This window comes from Hippopotamus amphibius, chromosome 5, assembly GCF_030028045.1.
Source record: "Hippopotamus amphibius kiboko isolate mHipAmp2 chromosome 5, mHipAmp2.hap2, whole genome shotgun sequence".
Classification (NCBI taxonomy): domain Eukaryota; kingdom Metazoa; phylum Chordata; class Mammalia; order Artiodactyla; family Hippopotamidae; genus Hippopotamus; species Hippopotamus amphibius.
Window position 1 is genome coordinate 33,073,089 of NC_080190.1, and position 19,283 is coordinate 33,092,371.

Consider the following 19,283-nt stretch of genomic DNA (forward strand, 5'->3'; position numbering starts at 1 on the left):
TGGGAGTCAGCTCCTGGCTGTCCCTTCCAAGGAGTGGTTCAAGGGATGCCCAGCTGTGCTCTGTTGTCAACCCTTGGGCTCCACGAGATCTTTGTTCCTCGTGCCTTTTGTGCCGAATGTGGTGTCTGGAGGAGCTTTGATTCAAACATCCTTCTCTACCAATTTGCTCACCTGGTCCCAGGGGCTGCTCGGCCATTGGGTTTGGGGCCCAGCACCCACGAGACTGACATGCTCATCCTCGCATCCTCAGGGCGCGGCCGCTTTTGCCTGCCATGTGTTGCTGAGCCCATCTCCCAGACGCTGCCTGCGCCCAGCCATAGAGCATTCTGCTGAATAATCGGGGGAAGAGGAAGGTGGTGATGACCAGCAGCCTCACCGTCATGGGACAGCAGGCCGAGCCGTGCAGCCCTGATGGGCAGTGGAACAGCTGACCGGGAGAGCCACAATTCCCCACGTCCCCGCCGTCCCTCAGACGCCGGCTTTGGTGGGGGAGCTCGCCTCCATCCTCCTGGCACCCCTGCGCCCATTGCCTTCCCTCCCACGGCTTCCTCAGTGCTCCCCTCTGGCCCTGCTCCCCTGGGTATGAGCTCATGGTCACCAGCTGAGTAGAAGCACCCCCCTCCCCAGCTTCTCATGGCACCTCCAGATTTCCCAGGATTAAAAGAGATGTTTCATAGGAAGAGAAAAGAATGGAAAGGAAACTAAACATGTAACTCTCTGAAGCAGCTTGTATTCCTGGGCCCAATTCCTCACCCTCCCTGCATCCATGCCCTTTGCAATACATCCCATTGTGACAAAGCATAATGCCCCATGCCTGGAGGCTTAGCCATGCGACCAGCTTTGGCCACTGGATATTAACAGACATGGAAAGAGTCCTGAGAAGCCCTCGCACACTGGGGTTTGCTTGCTCTCTTGTCCCTGCTGTCGTCGTGAGAAGGAGAGGGCCAGGTCAGCCCGTTGGTCCCAGGAGGAGGATGGCGGACCTGAGGGGCAGAGCCCAGCCCAGCTCAGGCAGACACCCAGCCCGTGTGCAGATCTGTGCTGTTTGAAGCCACTGAGTTTTGGGATGGTTTGAATTTGGGGCAATACTAGCTGATACACATGCCCCACCCCCAGGTTCCAGCACCAGGAAGGGAAGGAGGCTCCTTCCCTGCGCCCGGGGTGGGCATCAAGCTTCTCTACGGGGTCCAGGATCCCACCATCTCCTCTCCTTTGATGGGGCTGCAAGGAAAGGGCAGGGATCATCGTGAGGCCTCCCAGCTCTCCAGCAGGCTGAGGACACAGAAGTAGCTGGAACAGATGGCCTTTCGGGTCCCTTGAAGGCACAGAGTCGATGCCCTCCTAGAGGAGGCAGGAGGCCCAAATGGGCCTGTGGCCAGGGAGTTCCAAAGGCTGCTTCCCTTCCCATGGGTGCCCTGACATGAAGAGGGCAAGAGAAATTGTCTCCCTGAGAGAGACTCAGAGATGGTGGTTTAAGAAATTGTGCTTCCTTCTGAGTGAAAGCAGTGAGAATACATCCCATATGTGGCCTCTTGCAGGGATGCCTAAGGACACAGCTCCAGGTGATAGGGGAGGAGTAGGCTTTGACCTGAGCTGAGAGCCAGGAGTCAGTCCCCCTCCTCCAAAATCTCCAGGAGGGACCCATAACCCCCTCTAGAATCTCTGATCTTCTAATTAAACCTGTTTCTTCCCTCAAGGTAAACCTTGAACTCTTTATTTCATTTTGTTGCATTTTTGTTTAAGAATATTTTAAAATACTTGAGTGAAAAAAAAAAGACTCCATCTTGTTTTTTCCTATTTTTATTGGAAATATACAGTATTTCAGCTACACTGTGGGCAAAATAGGCTTTGATGAGCTTCCCTGGAAATGAGCCACCAATTACAACACCATTTTTTTGGGAAATGCATTGTGACTTCTAAGTAACAGTCTTATAAATGGTCTATTAGAACATAACCCATTACCAGCTGGTACATGATCATGTTTCCAAAACTATTTATTTCTAGAAGCAATCTGCATTTCAGTTAAGACTTAAAGAATCCCAAACTTTCCTAAGGCATCTTTCATTATAAGATGAAGCATAATTATCTAACCTGAAAAAAAAAAAGGAGAAGAAAAGAAGTCAGCAACTTTTTCCTAAGCATTTCTTTCCCATGGTTCGATGTAATCCAATCCCAGATGTGCAAAAATTTCTTCTTCACTTCCTGCTTTGAGAAATATCCTCTGAAAGCATAACAAGATATATGTGCATTCAGATATTTTTGTTAAGCATCTCAGTGCTGACATAGTGAAAATATTACTTGTAAAACTGTCTTGTCAAAATGAATTACTGCCAAAACATAGTTCCTTGCTTCTGAGGATAAAAAATTCATCTTACCTGACTTCTGTAATTTTTATATTTTCCCACCCTCAAAAAACTTAATAAATTAAGGTAAAATTATGACGGCCTTACATATTCAACTAGAGGCATTTGGTATTTTTCCTATGGGTCTGTAGCTCTTAACCACAGTTATTCATTAGAAGTACCTAAAGGAGCTTTTTTAAAAAAACGTTGAAAACTGAGCTCTACCCCAGTCCAATAAAATCAGAAGCTCAGGAGAGGTCTTGTCATCCATCTACTTAAAGGGTCTGGGAAATTCTACTGTGCAATCAGAATTACATCCTGCTGCCATTGGTAAGGAGGAGCAGTGATTATAGGGTACTTGTATATGCTGGGTTCTCCTCCTGGCCTTCTACCCCTGCCCCACCCCCACCAGGCTCCCACCCCATGATCTTCGTTAGATCAAGCACCACCTCTCCTCCAGCGCTTCTTGTTATAACACAGTGCTGGGCATATGGGAGGTACTCGCTTAAGTTGAACTATTTGTTATGTGTCAATTTGTAAGTCTTCCTACATTGTGTTATGTGAAGCTGCCTCCACTCACATGCTAGACAACTGAGGCTTTCCTGCCAGCATCCACAACCCTCTCTTATGACAACAGCACCTTGATTTTTCTTTGGGGAACCACCCCTCCTTACTCTCAGTCTCTGAGGGTCAGGTGTGGCTAATCTCACTTCCAAGGTGGGGCACACGATCCAAGCCTGGCCAATCACAGCCATGGAAGAGGGTTCAGGGATTGGCACATGGCCTGGCCCAGGCCTGGCCAGTGAACATCAGCTAGGGCTCTTGCCAGAACTATTAGGAAAGAGGCTCTTTTCTGTTGGTGTAGCTAAGCTAGAAGGATGGAATTCATGGGAAAACCCTGCCTGGGAGTGAAACCAACACTGAGGGAAACTTGCATGAGCACCTTGATACAGCCACACCTGAAGTCCATGTTATCTCAGGTGCTACAGATTATAAGTCAAATTCTTTTTCTTTTTCTTTTTCTTTTGCCATTGCCATTTTGTATTGAGTTTCTGACACTTGTGAGACAGCTCTAACTAAATACACCTCACTTAGACTATAAGCTTCTAAACGGTAAAGACTATTACTTCTAGTTATTTTATGTCTTCTCCCTCTTCAGAGCTTAGTTTAGTGCCCTTGATCACTGTAGGAAGAGTAGATCTTGGCACTCGTGGACCTACCCGTTGAATATTTAACTCATCCTAATTCATACAGTAATTTATCATTTTGCTGAGGCAGCATTTGGACCGCTGCTAGGCTAGCATGCCAAGTGAGGCTCGGCTGGTGTGTGAGCCTAGCTGACTGCTCATCTACATCTCAGGGCAGCTCTGTTGCTCTCCTTCTTGCAGTTGACTCTCACTAATGACCTATGCGATCCCTCAAAATGCTACTTCTCACTGCATTTGAAAGGTTCTTGTGTGATATTTGTGATTTGGGGGGATCTTTGGTTTTCTTTGGAGTTGCTCATCACAAATACCAAGGATATACCTAACTTGATTAATGTTCACTGCCGGACTGATTCTAGAGGCCCAACTAGCTCATCATCTTAGAGCCCAAAGCCTCTGAGGGGCATTCTGGGCCAGGTGTGGGCTGTGCTCCCATCAGGATCTTTCCAGTTGCCCTCAACTGTGATCTGTGGGGACAGGGCACTCGGGGCAAAGGAAACTGAACCTGGACACTAACATCAGTTCGGGAGAAACACTCAGGGAGCCAGCCTTGGGGTTGAGGCTCAAAGCGGCCCATCTCAGGGAGACAGCGCTACCTTGGTCTTGTCGTACAAAGCATGGTTATCCAGCATCATCTTCCGCTCATGTGTGGCATAACGCCGGATGTCTCTCTCAAACTGCTGGATAAGAGATAAGTAAAATAAATTACTACCAAGCCTAGAATGTCTTCACTATTATGTGTCTAGAGATATTTAAATCCCTATGATGAAATGTCTGTATCTCCACTAAACATTCTCCAAGCGATTTTCTCCCCCAGGGCAACAGTCTATGATGACAAAGCTCCATGCTCACATGCACACACGAGGCTGTAAGCTCTGTGAAAACAGGAGCCTGATTTGTTCTGTTCATAACCATATTCCATCCTGAAATGGTGCCCAGCACACAGAAGATGTACAGCAAACGTTTGTTGAATGAATAAAGGAGGGTTGTGAGGATTGTGTCCACAATAATGCCTGGTCCAGAGTAAATGTTGAATAAATAATAGTTGGTAGTGTTTTTTATTTGGAACATCATTATTGCGGAAGAGGATGAGGAGTCAGGAGACCCAGATTCCAGCCTGGATTATGTCCCTATCTGGCTGTGCATCTCTCGGCAAGTCATCCAGCCTCTCTGAGCCTTGGTTGGTCAAACAAGAGGGTGGAGGAAGTGCATGAGTAAGAACCCCTCTGGCTGTAACGTCCTCTCAAATGGGATTCTGTAAAACAGAAGGTCTGAGCCACCTGCCCCAGAATAGCATCTCCTATGATGAGGGTGGGCTCTGAGGCTCCAGGGAGCAAAACCTGAAGTCTTAAATGGAGGACAGGAAAACCCTGGAAAGGGAAGAATGAAGTTGTCATTGAGGTTAATTTTCCTGAGAGAAGCGCAGATCTAGAACTGTTGTCCTTTCCATGAGGGATCAGGGAGCAGAGATGGAGTCATTGCGCCCTCTAGTGGTGGGAAAGCTGGCAGAGACTGGGAACCACTCTTCCTGACCTGCGTGCATGAAGACAGACTTTCCAATCAGAAGTCCTTCATAAGGCGGTGGAGGGGGAGCTAGGGCTGTGCAAGAATTAGGGTGAAGCAGCTTCTGGGTACAATAGCTGATGGTCTGTGAAAGTACAAGAGTGTTGCTCAGCACATGGCCTCCTCCACGGCCCTGGGCCACCGGCCTCCTGTGCCCCCAGCACTTAGAGCAACGGCTCCTCACACTGGGCGTGGGGGAGGCTGCAGAGGATGGGGTAACAGGCGCACTGAGAGGCCCCCCTGGCTCCCCAGTTCTGTGTGGTGAGCGAGCTATTCCTGGACTCCTCTGCTAAATCCTCAGCAGCATTTTCCCACAGACTGTCAGGAAGCATCATGATGTCTTCTATTTGGAGGATAATGATATTCACTAAACCAATATTTATTGAGCATCTACTATGTTCCAGGTGTGTTCTGGGTGCTTGGAGTATAACAGAGAACAAAACAATGATGTCTGCCCTGGTGGAGCTTGGATTCAAGCAGGGGACCCAGATGAGACAGGAACACATAAGTAAATCCATGATATGTTAAAAGGTGATGCCCTACATAGGGCAGGCTTCATGAAGGAAGTAGAACTTGAGCAGGGCTTTGCCCGAGGTGAACGAGTTAGCCAGGTGGATTCAGGGAAGGGCACGCCCTGCAGAGGGAACAGCTAGAACAGAGGCCTTGGGGAGGGGCGAGCCTGGCCCTGTTAGGCAGAGAGCAGTGGGGAGGAGTTCTGAGAGATGAGGAGGTGGGGAGAACATGCAGGGCCTCGTGGCCACTGCAAGGCCTTTACTCTGCTTTGACTGGGGAGCCCCCGCCAGGTTTTGAGCAGGGGAGTGACCCGATCTGACTTATGTTATGACAAGAACTGCTTGGCTGTAGGGGGCAAGTGACCAGTTAGAATGGCCATGGCCATAATCCAGGCAATGATATCCTGGTTAATGTTTATGGAGCGCTTACCCTGTGCCGGGCGCCAATTTCTTTCTTTATATTAATTTCTGATCTACTCTATTATTGCTAGTACTTAGCTTCTAAAAGAGTCTAACATTACTTCTAAAGGAACAGTATTAAGTACACAATTAGCCTCAGAATTGTGTGATGATGAAAGCACTGTCTCATTGAGTCCTCACTACAATCCCATGAGGTTGGTACTGTTATTAGTCCCATGTTTTAGATGAAGAAAGGAGGCCCAGAGAGCCTAAGTAATTTACCCAAAGCCACACAGCCAACAATAAGAGTTAGGACTTAGATTCCTGAATCCTAAAGCTCAGGCTTTTTACCCTGGACAGTTCTGCCTTCTGCTTTACAAGCTCTTTAGTTTCTCTCAACAACCCTGTGAGATAGGCAGAGCAAGGATAGTGTCTCTTGTTTCGCATAAAGAAAGCTGAACATTAAGTAGGGCAGTGGTATTACAGTCTGGCTGTATCATTGGTCACAGCCGACTTCAGAGGTTGGCCCACAACTGCTGCACACAGTTGTGCAGGTTGTGCACTGCAGAATTCTAGAGGGCGCCATTCACTGTGTAGTCTTTGCAAATATGCATGTCTCTTATGACAATTTTCTGGGAAATGGCAGAAAGGTATTTTAAGGAAGAGATGCTTTTTAAAGTTGGTGAAAGGGAGCCATTTGGGCTAGGAAAGAGGCTGGGTTAGCCTGGGCACTTGGCCACCACCGTCCATGTGGCCAGAGGAGAGAGTGCGCCTCCTCCCAGCATCTGACACAAACATGGACAGTACACACTTGAAGGAATCTCAGCCAATGATGTCATGCTAACAAACAGCAGGTCTAGTTTGAAGAAATATGATTCAGAGGAAAACAGAAGCTTCTTTTCTTTTCTTTTTTTTAACTAGTGAACTCTGTACCCAATCCAGAAAATGCACTGTACTTGGATGGCTCTAGAAAAATCTCAGCTTAATGTATCTCTGTGGATGCATCCTACTCAGGAAATCTTTAGGGCACAAAGATCCAAAGGAAGCTTTGTCAGCTTAGTAGACAAGACAACCTGGTAAGTTCATGACCCCAAACTGAGGTGAGATTAATAGATGAAATCTTTGGGTAACAGATGAAATTAAATTTCTCACCTACAAAATTGTAGACTAGACCTAAACCTGGTCACCCACCAACATGTATCCACCTGGGGACAAAACACATCACATTCAGTGGTGGCATTTGTGGGGCCGTAAAGATAACACAAGTAGCTACCAATTGCTGAGCCCTTACCACATTTAAATACATGCACCTCATTTAGCCAGACAGCAACCTTGGGAGGTGGGTGCCACTATTATCCACAATACAGATGGGACAACTAGGACTTGAAGAGTTTATAATTTGTTTAAAGTCACCCAGTTAAAAAATGGTAGAGCTTAGTGCTCTGTCAGTGCCCTGCAGAACCAATAATAGTCATTTCTGAGAACTCTGAGAGAAGAGAATAAAATGTGCTGAAAAGATGCCTGTCTTAAAAACAAAATGGACAAAGAACAACCTTTTCTGTCAGTGATTTCTGACTGGCATGACCTTGTATAACCTTGGACTTCTTTTTGGAACTCTCTGCTTTCTCAACAGACTCTGTTCCCAAAGATGTATGTGTATCAAACAAACTGCATTTATGATGTATTGTTTCATCAGCTTTCCTAATTTTTATGAATGAGAGATGCCAGCCAACATTTTTAATGAGGGTAAGAAGTTCTAGCGCTGAGATCCTGTGCTGAAATAATTCCAGCCCAAAGCAAACACACCTGCCATTTAACTCAAGGTTGAGGACAATTAATTTCTATGTCATTTATCATGTAAAATCCTCTAACGACTCATGTCACTCAAAGCAACAGCCAGCTACGTGGGAAAACAGTGTGGGGTGTCAGCTGGGAGGGTGGAGCACAAGCTAATGGGACAAAGCATGGGCGCCACGTCTGTGAACATCCCAGAGGGGGCTGGGAGCTGCTGGTTTGCCAGCACTGGCTCTGTTCCTGGCATGGTGCTGGGGGTGTTGCAGCTTCATCTCACTGGATCCCTGCAATCCAGGGAGGTAGAGGAATCTTTGCCCTGAATTTCTTGATGGGAAAATTAAATCTTAAAGGACATGAGGAACTTGACCAAGATCACCTAGCTTGTAAGAGGCAGAGCAGGGGCTTGTGACCAGGTGAGCCAAACCTGTGCCCTTAGCCACCAGGCTGCTTTCTCTGCTTCCATGGTTCTCATACTTTAGCTGCATCTCTGCAGGGTCCTTTCAAACACAAATTGCTGGGCTCCACCCCCAGAGTTTCTGATTCAGTAGGTCTGTGGTGGGGTGGAGAATTTACATGTCTATACTGTTCCCAGGTAAGGGTGATGCTATTGGCCAGTGGATCACATTTTGAGAAGAACTGTTCTAAATGCATCTGTCTCACTTGACCATGTGCAGGTGGAATGCCCTGATTTAGAGATTTCTGGGCACTTCCGTCTCTCCTGTCCACCCCCTCCCCCTTCCTTGTCCATCTTCCCCACCCCGACTGCCATTGTCTCTCCCCTGGGCCCAGGTAGACCCAGTCTACTCTTCTGGAAAGCTAAGGCCATCCCACGGATCCAGGTAGCGCTTACCCGGGAGCCAGTCCAGCCCAGCAGGGCGAAGGCATAGTTCTCGTAGGGGCACATGACCAGGTCCACACGGATGGCCTTCCAGGTCTTTCCTTCCTGCTGGGTGGACTTGCCACTGTCCACTTTTTGATGGTGCAATTTGAAAATCAGAAAGCATTTTTGAAAATGATCTAAAGCGTCCACTTGCCTGCTCGGACACTTGAGCTTTTCAAACGTTGATTCCACAAGGTCATAGTATAGAAGTAATCCCTGAAAATAAACAGAAAGACATCAGGAAGAGCCACTGATGGAGAGGGTCAGAGATTTTATATTGGGCTCTTAGTGAACACCCTTGGAAAAACTTTGCATATCTGAGCAGAACGTGGGTGCCTTTTGTCCTTGTGTTGTGAGCCCACCTGGTGACACCAGCAGGGGAAGCCAAGGAGTGGGTGTATTACCCACCCCTCTGCAGAGGAATTCAGCCATCAGAGGAGCCAAGCCAAGGCCACTGCATGGCAAAGCTTCCAGAGAAGCCACTCCCCCAACATCTGATCGCAGACAAGTGTTCAGAAACTTGCCTCACTCCCTTAAGTAAAAACCAACCTTGACCAGAGAGCCGTGGTGTTTCTATGCAGTTGTTTTGACTTAGTGTCCCACCGTGTTATGTATTATACTGATGACTAGGTCTACTTGGCCTAAAAGGTTGTGACTGGAGGCTCAGCCTGCTTTGGGACCTGAAGACTCACTCTTTCTAGGGAGCACTTTGAAATTGTTACTCTGCCTGCCTTGGAGACTGGGACAGAATTAGTAGCACGTCACTGAACGTTGCCTAGTCAGGAAGTTTCGCCCAGCAAACTGCCATCCTCCAATTTATCTGTTCCGTGGGAATTCCTCACGACACAGGGCAGATGCGGGGTAGGCAGAGGCAGAAATATGCAATTAACTGCTCAATCTGAGTAGCAACTAAAAGAGCAAATAACCTTAAAATAATCTAATCATAGCTATTCAGCTGTATGATTTGTTCTCGGATTCTTAGGTCAGACATTCTCAAATATTATCATCAGAAGCATTTGGAAGGTTTGTTAAAGCCCAGTTTGGGAGGCCCCTGTCCCCAGAGTGATTCATTTGGGGGGGGGTATGATTTTGGATTTCTAATAAGCTCTCAAGTGGTGTTGATGCTACAGAGATAGGGACCCCACTTGGAGCATCACTGGTAACATTTACTGTTGTCTTCTCATTTCTTGTGCAATCCACTCTCACCCCCAAGAGGCATTGTTTCAATTCGACTCAACATTCTGAGGAGGGGATACTTTTCCTTTTGCTGATCTCAGAATAGGGAACACTTAGCCCTTCAGTGCTTCTCCCTTCAGTGCTTCTCCCAGAAAATGTATGAGGAAGAACCGACACCATCTGAAGGGGGAGGGGAGCGCTGAGGTCAGGAAGAGCCTCTGGTGCAGAAGGCAAATGTTGCCATAGACAAATCTAACTACTAGCTTGGGGAAGACACAATTCTGCTTTTTAATGAAACGTACTAGGATTAGTCAATATAGCAGCCTTTCATGTCAATTTGAATTATGTAAATTTGAAAAGCGAGCTATTAAAATATCAACCAGAGCACCAGGAGACCAGCTTGATGCTTTGTGAAGACTTAAAGGGGTGGAATAAGGAGGTTGGGAGGGAAGCTCAAGAGGGAGAGGATATGGGGATATATGTATACCTGTGGCTCTTTCACTTTGTTGTACAGCAGAAACTGACACAATACTGTAAAGCAATTATACTCCAATAAAGATTTTAAAAAAAGAAAAAAGAAAAAAAAAGATCAACCCAGTCTCACTTTGAAGCCAAATTTATAATAACAACCTTCCCCCTTAAAAAAAATTCACAAAGATGGCTTCCTAAAAGCTGTAAACTGTGTTTGCACTATTGCCACGTGGTGGTGACACTTTGGTTGGTCATAGACAGATGGGCCACCCAGCAGGCACAAACCCAAACCACACTCAGCCAGCCCTCCCCTCTTTGCGCTGAATTGCTGGTGGCCAGTGGAGTCTTCTGCAGTGCCCTCCCCCCAAGATCAATACTTCCAAGCTCTTTTCCTCCCTTTCTCGCACCGAGAGTTCTTCTACAAGGACCACGTGCAGATTCATTTGATGCGCAACTGAAAATCATACCCACTGGCCATTCATTAGTTCTGCAGGTGTTTTAAAACGTTGTATGTGCATATGCGTGTGTGTCGTGTGACTGTGTGCTCCAGTGTGCCTGCATGAGATATAATCATTTTAATCTGGAAAGTGCAGATTTTGGTGAGAAAGGCAGGGTGGAGACTGAGGTGGAGGTGCATGTTAACCGTGATTCACAACCGAAGTGCTGGGGGCAGGCGTGGGGCTGCGGGGGTGTGCACAGAGTTGGTGCCTGTTTGTCCGTGGGGGAAGGGGAGCAGCTGTTCGTGTCCTCCCCTGGGTCCCCTCACCCGGCACAGGGCCTGGCTCTCCAGCAGAGTTCATTATACAATTGTGTAGGAGAGACCATGACAACAGCCACTGTTTAATAGGCATTTATCAGGCGCTGTGCCAAGTGCCTTATCTCACTCTCTCAGTTCATCCTCCCATTAACAAATGAGGGATGCTGGCTAGCCCCATTTTACAGGGGAGGAAAGAGAAGCTTGGAAAGATTAAGGAAAGAGTCCCAGGTCATACAGCCAGTAAATGGCAGGATTGTGCTTTTAAAATCCCAAATCTAAATCAACATCTGCCTCCAGCTGTGTCTGCCTGTCTCTTTGCTTGGGGACCAACAGTGTCACTGCCTGGTGACTGAAGAAAGACCAATGAAAAGGAGGCTCCTTGTCCCCATCTCCCAGCCCCATCCCATGCTGGGCTGGGACAGTCTCAGAGCCTGGGGAGGGTGGTGCCTATATACCAAGGTCAAATAGGTCCACCCTTACCAGGGCCCCCAGGTGTGGTCCAGGCAGCCCCCTCTCCACCTAAGCCATGGCTGGCAGGGCCCATCAGGGTGCTGTCTGTCCATGAGAGTCTTTCAGCTTTCCTGCTCGAGCGGAGCCGTGGGGCCAGCCTAGGTGCGGTGACTCTTCCTTGACTGGCCATTCCCTGGCTTAGCCTATGATGTCCACTCTCAGAGCTCCCAGCCACCTGGATTCACTTTCCTGACAGACAGGAGGGGCCCTCGTGGCTGAATGTGGATCTGATTACAAAGTTGGGTCTTCAATTCTGGTGCTCCGAGCACCAGGATTGTGTGTTTCTTATACTAACTGTATCTGAGATCTTCTCTCTCTGGTATATCAGGGAGATTTGCCCACACCCAGAAGATGCTAGACTACGCAGGAAAAATGAGGCTGTGCCGGAAAAACACCAGCCACACCCTCCTGAACCATCCAGGCCTACAGGTCCCTAGGGAAGGGGCCTCCGGTCTCCTTGGAGCTCTCACTGGAGTCGGGCAGGAGTCAGGCTCTGCAGGTGGCTCTGGCCGCGGGGTCATCCTTAGCTTCCTCCACTGGGCAGTAGTCGACCCCTTGGCAAGTCTGATCTAAGTGGGTGGGGGCCCCTAAGCCATGACTTCTGCTGGGCCCAGCATGCCCTCGTTAGCTTCCTTCTTCCCATCATAGCACAAAGTTGGTTATTGACCAACATAGAGGTCAAGGCAGCAGCGACACCGCTTAGACTGATTTTATCCCAGTCTTAGCCCTACCCCAAGCTTGCTGTGCCCAGCTCACACCTCCTAGGTCTTCTCAGCACACACTTTTTTGTTTTGTTTTGTTTAGGGCTTTGATGCCTCTGCATGTCCATCACAGAGACACAGCCGCCCTCGGCCCCTTTGGTCATAGGACGCGTATGTATGCACAAGCTCATAACCTGGACTCTAGGACCCAAAGCAGGTAAGTCTCACTGCATGACGCTGGCATTGTGTAAGCCGCTGCAAATAATTCAGACTCAATTAGGTGATCATTACACAGTTACAAGATCAATAGTGTGCCAAATTCAACAGATTAATGTAATGCTTGAGTGTCCAAGCATCTACTTATGATCTTTCTTCTTACCTTTCTTTCCCATAAGTTTATCACTTTAGGCAAAAGTTGCTCTTCATCCTCTGTTGATTCTGGGTTGGTAATTAAAAAGTCTACATCATGCCCAATCTTCTTTCCCCTGATTTTAAAAATTGTATACAATGAAAATAAATTTGATTTTTAGCTTTCAATTTTAAAAAGTCCCCTGTTTCTATGCCCCATGCTTAAGGCTTGCACCACAAGATGCTCATGACATATTTTTTAAACAAAAGATCCTTGGTTACACAACTCTACTCCTTGCAAAATAAATTTATGACACAGAAAAACTTAAAAATCATACATAGTATGTATGACATTATGTATGTGTAGGTAAAACAATGACAACGATTATTTCTGCTCCACACCCACACGTGCACACACACCCACACACAGAGACAAGCATGACAACGAGCAAACCAAGAATTATATTCACATAATATGAGATAGAACTCTTGGAATTATGACATAGGTTAAGGGCATTTTCTTGGATTTGATCTCTTCCCACTTTCTCCATCACCTCCCACAGCCAACAGTCACCATGTAAGAGGACCACAGGGAAGGATGGAGAAGGGTGTGGGAGGGAAGGAGTCTCTTTCTGAAATGGAGGTTTCAATATCCAACAATTGCACACATCTCTGAAGAGTTCATTCATTCATTCATTCATTCATTGACTCAACCAATACTTCTCCAGTGCCTACTCTGTGACAGGCACCACTCACTGGCTCTCACCGGGTACTAAGCTCTAAAAACCTAGTGAGGAAAACACGTATACAAACAATACAAACAAATTACTTGACAGCTGTCCAGGGAGCATTGAGGAGGGGTGATTTGCCCAGCATGGGAAGGAGAGAGTCAAGGAAGGCTTTCTGGAGGAGGTGGCATCTGAATTGAAGTTTAAAGGATGAGGAGAAGGCAGCTGGGTGACAAGTTGAGGAAAGTTAGTTCAAGCAGAAAGGTTGGACGGAGCAAATTCACAGAGGCAAGAAAGAGCCCCATGTGTGCAGAGAATGACAAGCCACTTGGGGTTGCTGGAGTGAAACCTGAGGTGCAGGAAATGAGGCTGCAGAGAGAGGCTGGCACCAGACCACTGAAGGCCTTTTGTGCCAGAACACCTGAGCATGGGGAGCCACTGAAGGTGTTAGAGCAGAGGAGGCAAAAGCAGCTTTCATCACTATTTACCTCCGGAATCCTCCCGTCATGGTGACGAAGGCATCAGGCATAAATGCCCAGACGGCCTCTTTAACCAGCACACCGACTGCCTCTGCTTCTGCCCTGGTCACACAGCTGACAAGGTCTTCATAATAGAGGAATCCTGAGAGGCCATAGGACAGGTCAGTGGAGAGAGGGACACGTCTTGTGTGAACGGACCAGCCCTGAGTGGGAGGGGATTTGGCCCCCACATAGAGCTAACATGGCCACAGACATCAACGCCAAACTGTTCCGCAGAGACCGAGTGATCTGTGTTCTCTTGGTTGTGAATCTTTCATGTTGACAAGGGCTCTTTGCTTTCTGACTGAGAGGCTTACAGTTTCCTGACTAAGGAAGAGGCAAAATTTCATGTCCTAGAACCAAGCTGTTTAAATCTGACTTCCTATTGAAGAACCAGCCCTCTCGATCAATAAGCTGTGCCCTATAATTTAAAAGGATACTGTATAAAGATTTGAGATGAGAAGATTTCAGGTTGAAAGGTGATAGATGAATTAAAGAATTGAAGTCAAGAATAGGAAGAGGGTAGATTTGCATCTGAGGAGAGTTAGAAAATGTCGCTGGTGGCCTGGCTTATTGCTTCTCTGTCTGACCATCACAAATAAACGAAAGCTCAGAGAGCACGATTATGACGAAGAGTTGTTCTAATGACTTGGTTATTCTCGCAGACCCACAGAGGGAGGCATGGAGTAGAGGGGCAGAGGAGATGGGAGCTTTATCTCCAATAATTGGGATGAAGTATAGGAGGAGGAGGAGGAGGAGCAGAGAGCAGGAGAGATCCATGGAGCCTGAGGGCCATCTAGGTATCCTTCCATACAAGTCTCTGCTCCCTTCCCTCAGACGCGCAAGAGGGAGTCTTTCCAACTCTGCCTGAATCTTTTTAATAAAGAGATGCTTTGATACCTCCAGAGGCTGCCCATTTCCTAATTGTAAGGTCTTTTGGGGCAGTTCTTTCTCTTTTTTTCCCAGCTTTATTGAGGTATAAATTGTATAAATGTAAGGTGTACAACATGAGGTTTTGATATATGTACACCTTGTGAAATGGGTACCACAATAGAGCTAATTAGCATACAATGGAATATTATTCAGTCTTGAAAAAGAAGGCAGTCTTTCCATTCTCAACAATGTGGATGAACTGGGGGCATTATGATAAGAGAAATAAATCAGATGCAGAAAGACAAATATTGTATGATGTCACTTTTATGTGGAATCTCAAAAACGTCCCTTAGAAGCAGAGAGTAGAATATCAGTAACTAGGGGCTGGAGGGTTAGGGGGATGGAGAGGTGTTTGTTAAAGGGCACAGAGTTTCAGATACGCAGGATGAATGAGTTCTGGAAATCTAACATACAGCATGGTGACTATGGTTAGCAATACTGTGCGGTATACTTGAAATGTGCTAATAAAGTAGATCTTAACTGTTTTCACCAAAGACAAAATGGGGAGGAGCATCAAAAGTTCTTTATTTGGATGAGCTTAAGTCTACCTCCTAGCAGTTTCACCCATCATTGGCTCTCTGGAAAGATATGGAGCAAGTCTGTGGGTCCTTCGCACCTCCAGGATCACGGGAGGAGAGGGCAGGAAGGTCATTTGGCTAGAACATCATGGTCACAAAATTCTCAAATTTAAACTTCCCATGTTCTCTCTAAATAAGGACAGATGCAGAAACATATCGGCAGGACCAAGAGAAGATAATGTTCACACTAATACATCTATAAACTGTGCTCAATACTATACTACACTGCTTGTGGAACTCTATTGTTTTCTATATCAATCCAAAACTCTCTTTTCTTAAAAAAATAAAGCCACATTTTTGTTGCAACATGGCCATTTTTGTGTGTGGAGCATTTGATTGAAAAAGCAGTGCTTTAAGGGAGTTGCTGTGCAACAAGTACAAAGTTTCAGTAGAGATCTGTTGTGCAGCATTGCACCTGTCACATAATATTAACAATACTCTAGTGCACACTCAAAAGCTCACTAGTAAATGTGATGTGGATCACAGACTTAAATGCAAAAGTTACAAAGAATCAGGCTTCTAAAGGAAAACAGGAAAATATCTTTATGGTCTTGAGGGTAAGCAAATATTTCTGAAACAGAGTGGGGGCAGGAGGACAACTAACTATAAAGAAAAGATTGATAATGTGGATTTCATTAAATATAAGAATGTGTATTCATCAAAGCAATGAAGAAACACTCTACCAACTGGGAGAAGATATTTGCATTTTGTGTATCTGACACAGTGCTGGTGGGGGTGTCTGCTAGAGCTAAATCAGTAACTCTTCACCTTCTGACGCAGCAGTTTCACTCCTAGGTATGTGCACAGGAGAAATGAGACGTATCCACAGGTACAAGAATGTTCATAGCCAAAAACTGGAAATTATTTTAATGTCCATCAATAGGAAATGGATAAATAAATTATGATACCAATGGGGGAAATTTCTTAAGAGGGTAGATTTCACATTGTGGTGTTACCACATTTTAAAAAATCAATTTAATAAAATTAAATAAATAATGTATAAATGTGGGGGGAAAAAAGCAATGCTTCATTTGGCTCTTTTCTGATACAAAAATTTCATCACAACTGATATTCACAGTACAACTCACTTGGTAACTGTAAAACTCCTGTGCTTATTCAGGATGTGCCTAAACCAAAAGTCATGATTAACAGAGATTTCTTTAAGGACACGTGCAGGTATCAGGAACGAATGCAGATATACTATAATAATTTGTTGACACCCACAAAAGCAACTTAATGGCTTTCCTGTTGGGTATGGTGGGGAGATACTTGTTACACGGTGCAATGTGGTATGTGTGCTGCTATATTTCAGACACCAATGCGGCATGTGAACCCTCAAGCCTCAGGGCACTAAAACCAAGTGCGATTGTAAGTGAAACTGGATCAGGTTTTCCATCTGACCTGTGGATCATACTTTCAGTGTGTTCTGTTAGCTTACCCTTGGCGAAATTCTAAATTAGTCCCATTGACAAGTTCATTCATTGTAGCGCTACTACAAGGGATACATAAAGCCAGGATTTTTAAGCTGTAAGTGTCATAGGCAGGCATTCCTCGAGTTCTACGTAAAATAAGGGCATTAAACAGTCATATGGCCATCACTGATGGGCTGAGTGAGTAATAGCTGCTTTATTCATAGGGCTGTAAGAGCCCAACAGGAAGAGAAAAATCCAGTTTACAAAGCTGGGGAGTTGGGGGCTACTTGGATCCCAAGAGCATTTGGTGTCACTGGATAAGGGTTTTCATTTAAGGGACACACTGCATGGCCTCCACTTTCTCTCTATGTGTTGACAGTCCAGATGATCATTCTGAGCCATGTTTAATACTTATGTATGTTTTTTAATGGCATCTCTAGAGCTGGTGTACATTACGCTATTAAACATGTACTTTCAGGAGCCCAGAATATAAATATGGGTCTTTTTTTCCCCTTAGACTCTTTTAGTTCTTATGTGGCATCTTATAAATCTTATTAGCAATCTTTCAGAGGTTAGCAAATTTATGAACGATGACTAGGGGTCTTCTATGATAGTGTTGATGTAAACCACCAAGAATTGCTTTCTTCCTCTCCTCTTGCTTGCTTCTTTTCATCACTTAAATGGAAGATAGCTGTTTTCTGGTCTCCTCTTGTAAAAGATTCCCTTTCTTTCATATCATTTAAAACGTTGATGACTTCATCATTCTTTGTAACTCAGAAGCCATAGTGCTCAGAACTGTGGCTGTGACTTCCTTTCAAATCCCAATTACATTGTATTTCTATTGTGTATTAAAAGTAAATGTTGAAAACATGTACAATGTTTGACCCTGGTTTTGGGCATTTCTTCATTAAAAAAAAAGTACCAAGACCCTCCATAAATAGAAGTGACCAAGCCACCTTCAACCTCCAGGAGGCCCTGCCAGGCTTTCAGATGCCTGTCTCTACACTCTTCTAGGTTAACCCAGTCCTGGATGGGTAGATAAACCCCGTGTCTAGAGTTCCACCACTTCCCTTCCATGTCCTGGTGTTTTATAGTTTCTGAAGCAAATCCATATTTGTGCCAAGCAACAACTCTAATTTGTTCAAATATTCTTGACTCCCCGATCCTCCATGTCAACTTTCTGTCCCAGATTCCTTACCCATGCCTCTAACCCAGTTGGGACCCAAATGTCTAGAAGGGTCAGTTCAGTAAGAACTAGATCAATGGTGCAACCGGGTTTGACATCTGGATAAAGGAATGACAATAGCCATCATGCAGGGTGTATTTGCTCTGTACCAGGCAGAGCTTTGCCTACAAGATCTGATCTATTCCCCACTTACATACCAATGTTCCCTCCCTTTTATCGATGAGGTAACAGAGACTCAAAGATTTTAACTAACTTGGTCAAGGTCACACAACTGGAGAGTGTCAGAGCCAGGATTTGGATCCAGGTCTGTTTGATTCCAAAAGCTTGGGCTTTTAGCCATAGCATGAAGAGAGGGCAAACAAGCAACCAGCTCGCCAAAACTGGAGTTGATGTATGAAGTACAGCTGGCAGATCCCTACCACAAACTGACCAGCCGATGGCAACAACATGAGATTCTTTAGGAGAGATAATTCACCTGCTTTCTGCATTTTTGTGAATTTCAGGGTTTTGTCCGACCTTATTTTACTCAGAGACCTGAACCCCATCCTGAACCATCTCTCAGATGTCTTCAATCCCACTCCAAATACAGAAGTAAAGAGCTGAAACAAAGGGAAAGGCATGCCTTTAGTTTCTAAAACAGTCATTATGACAATGAAGTAATACTTTTCAAGGTCAAGCAACTAAGGAAAAGTGTAAACAAATCTTTGACATAGTTTCTCCTGAATATGACAAGCAGGTGGGCAATGGTAATTCTTCAGAGGTGTTTCTATCTCAGGAGTGTCCTTTCCTGACACATGCTACCACTAAATGAAGCAGAAGTGAAGAGCCAGCTTCTGGCACTGCCTGGGGCTTCCGTATAACCAATAAGGATTGCCTACACAGTCAGTGCGTGACAACAGGTATCCATATCTAACACCCCCTTTACAAGGGTCTCTTACACACTCTTATGTATATTCATCCTCACAATTTAAAGAGGGATGCACGTGTAGGTTGCATAAATTCTCCAGCACCACACAACTGGTAAGTGGCAGAGCCCAGATTCAATCCAGTTTGTCTGCACTCTGAGCCTGGCCTTCTGCCTTTGACCACCTTTTAGGACTGAACATCACTTCTGAACCAAAGGGATTGGTAGAAGTCTCTGCCCCCTGCAACTCCAAAGTAGGGAACATTGGGAGGTAACAAACACTGCTTCAAAGGATGCAGACAAGGATGCAGTGAAGAGCTTTCCACCACAGGTTTGTTCTTTAAGAGCAGGTTTGTTTTGTCTCAC

The 19,283-nt window shown here is 45.8% G+C and overlaps 1 protein-coding gene across 2 annotated transcripts in view; it reads right to left on the bottom strand.

Moving 5' to 3' along the window:
- Positions 1-1,784: 1,784 nt before the first annotated feature.
- DNTT (DNA nucleotidylexotransferase) overlaps positions 1,785-19,283 on the bottom strand; it is a 34,036-nt gene continuing 16,537 nt past the window's right edge. Inside the window, exons 6-11 of one of the 2 annotated variants that reach the window (XM_057736415.1) lie at positions 18,489-18,612; positions 13,875-14,007; positions 12,690-12,795; positions 8,666-8,911; positions 4,144-4,227; positions 1,785-2,221 (exon numbers count right to left, since the gene is read on the bottom strand). In XM_057736415.1, coding sequence (XP_057592398.1) covers positions 2,135-2,221; positions 4,144-4,227; positions 8,666-8,911; positions 12,690-12,795; positions 13,875-14,007; positions 18,489-18,612 — 780 coding nt within the window. In that variant the 3' untranslated portion in view covers positions 1,785-2,134. The remainder of the gene's footprint in view (positions 2,222-4,143; positions 4,228-8,665; positions 8,912-12,689; positions 12,796-13,874; positions 14,008-18,488; positions 18,613-19,283) is intronic. The other variant, XM_057736413.1, reaches the window with a different exon arrangement.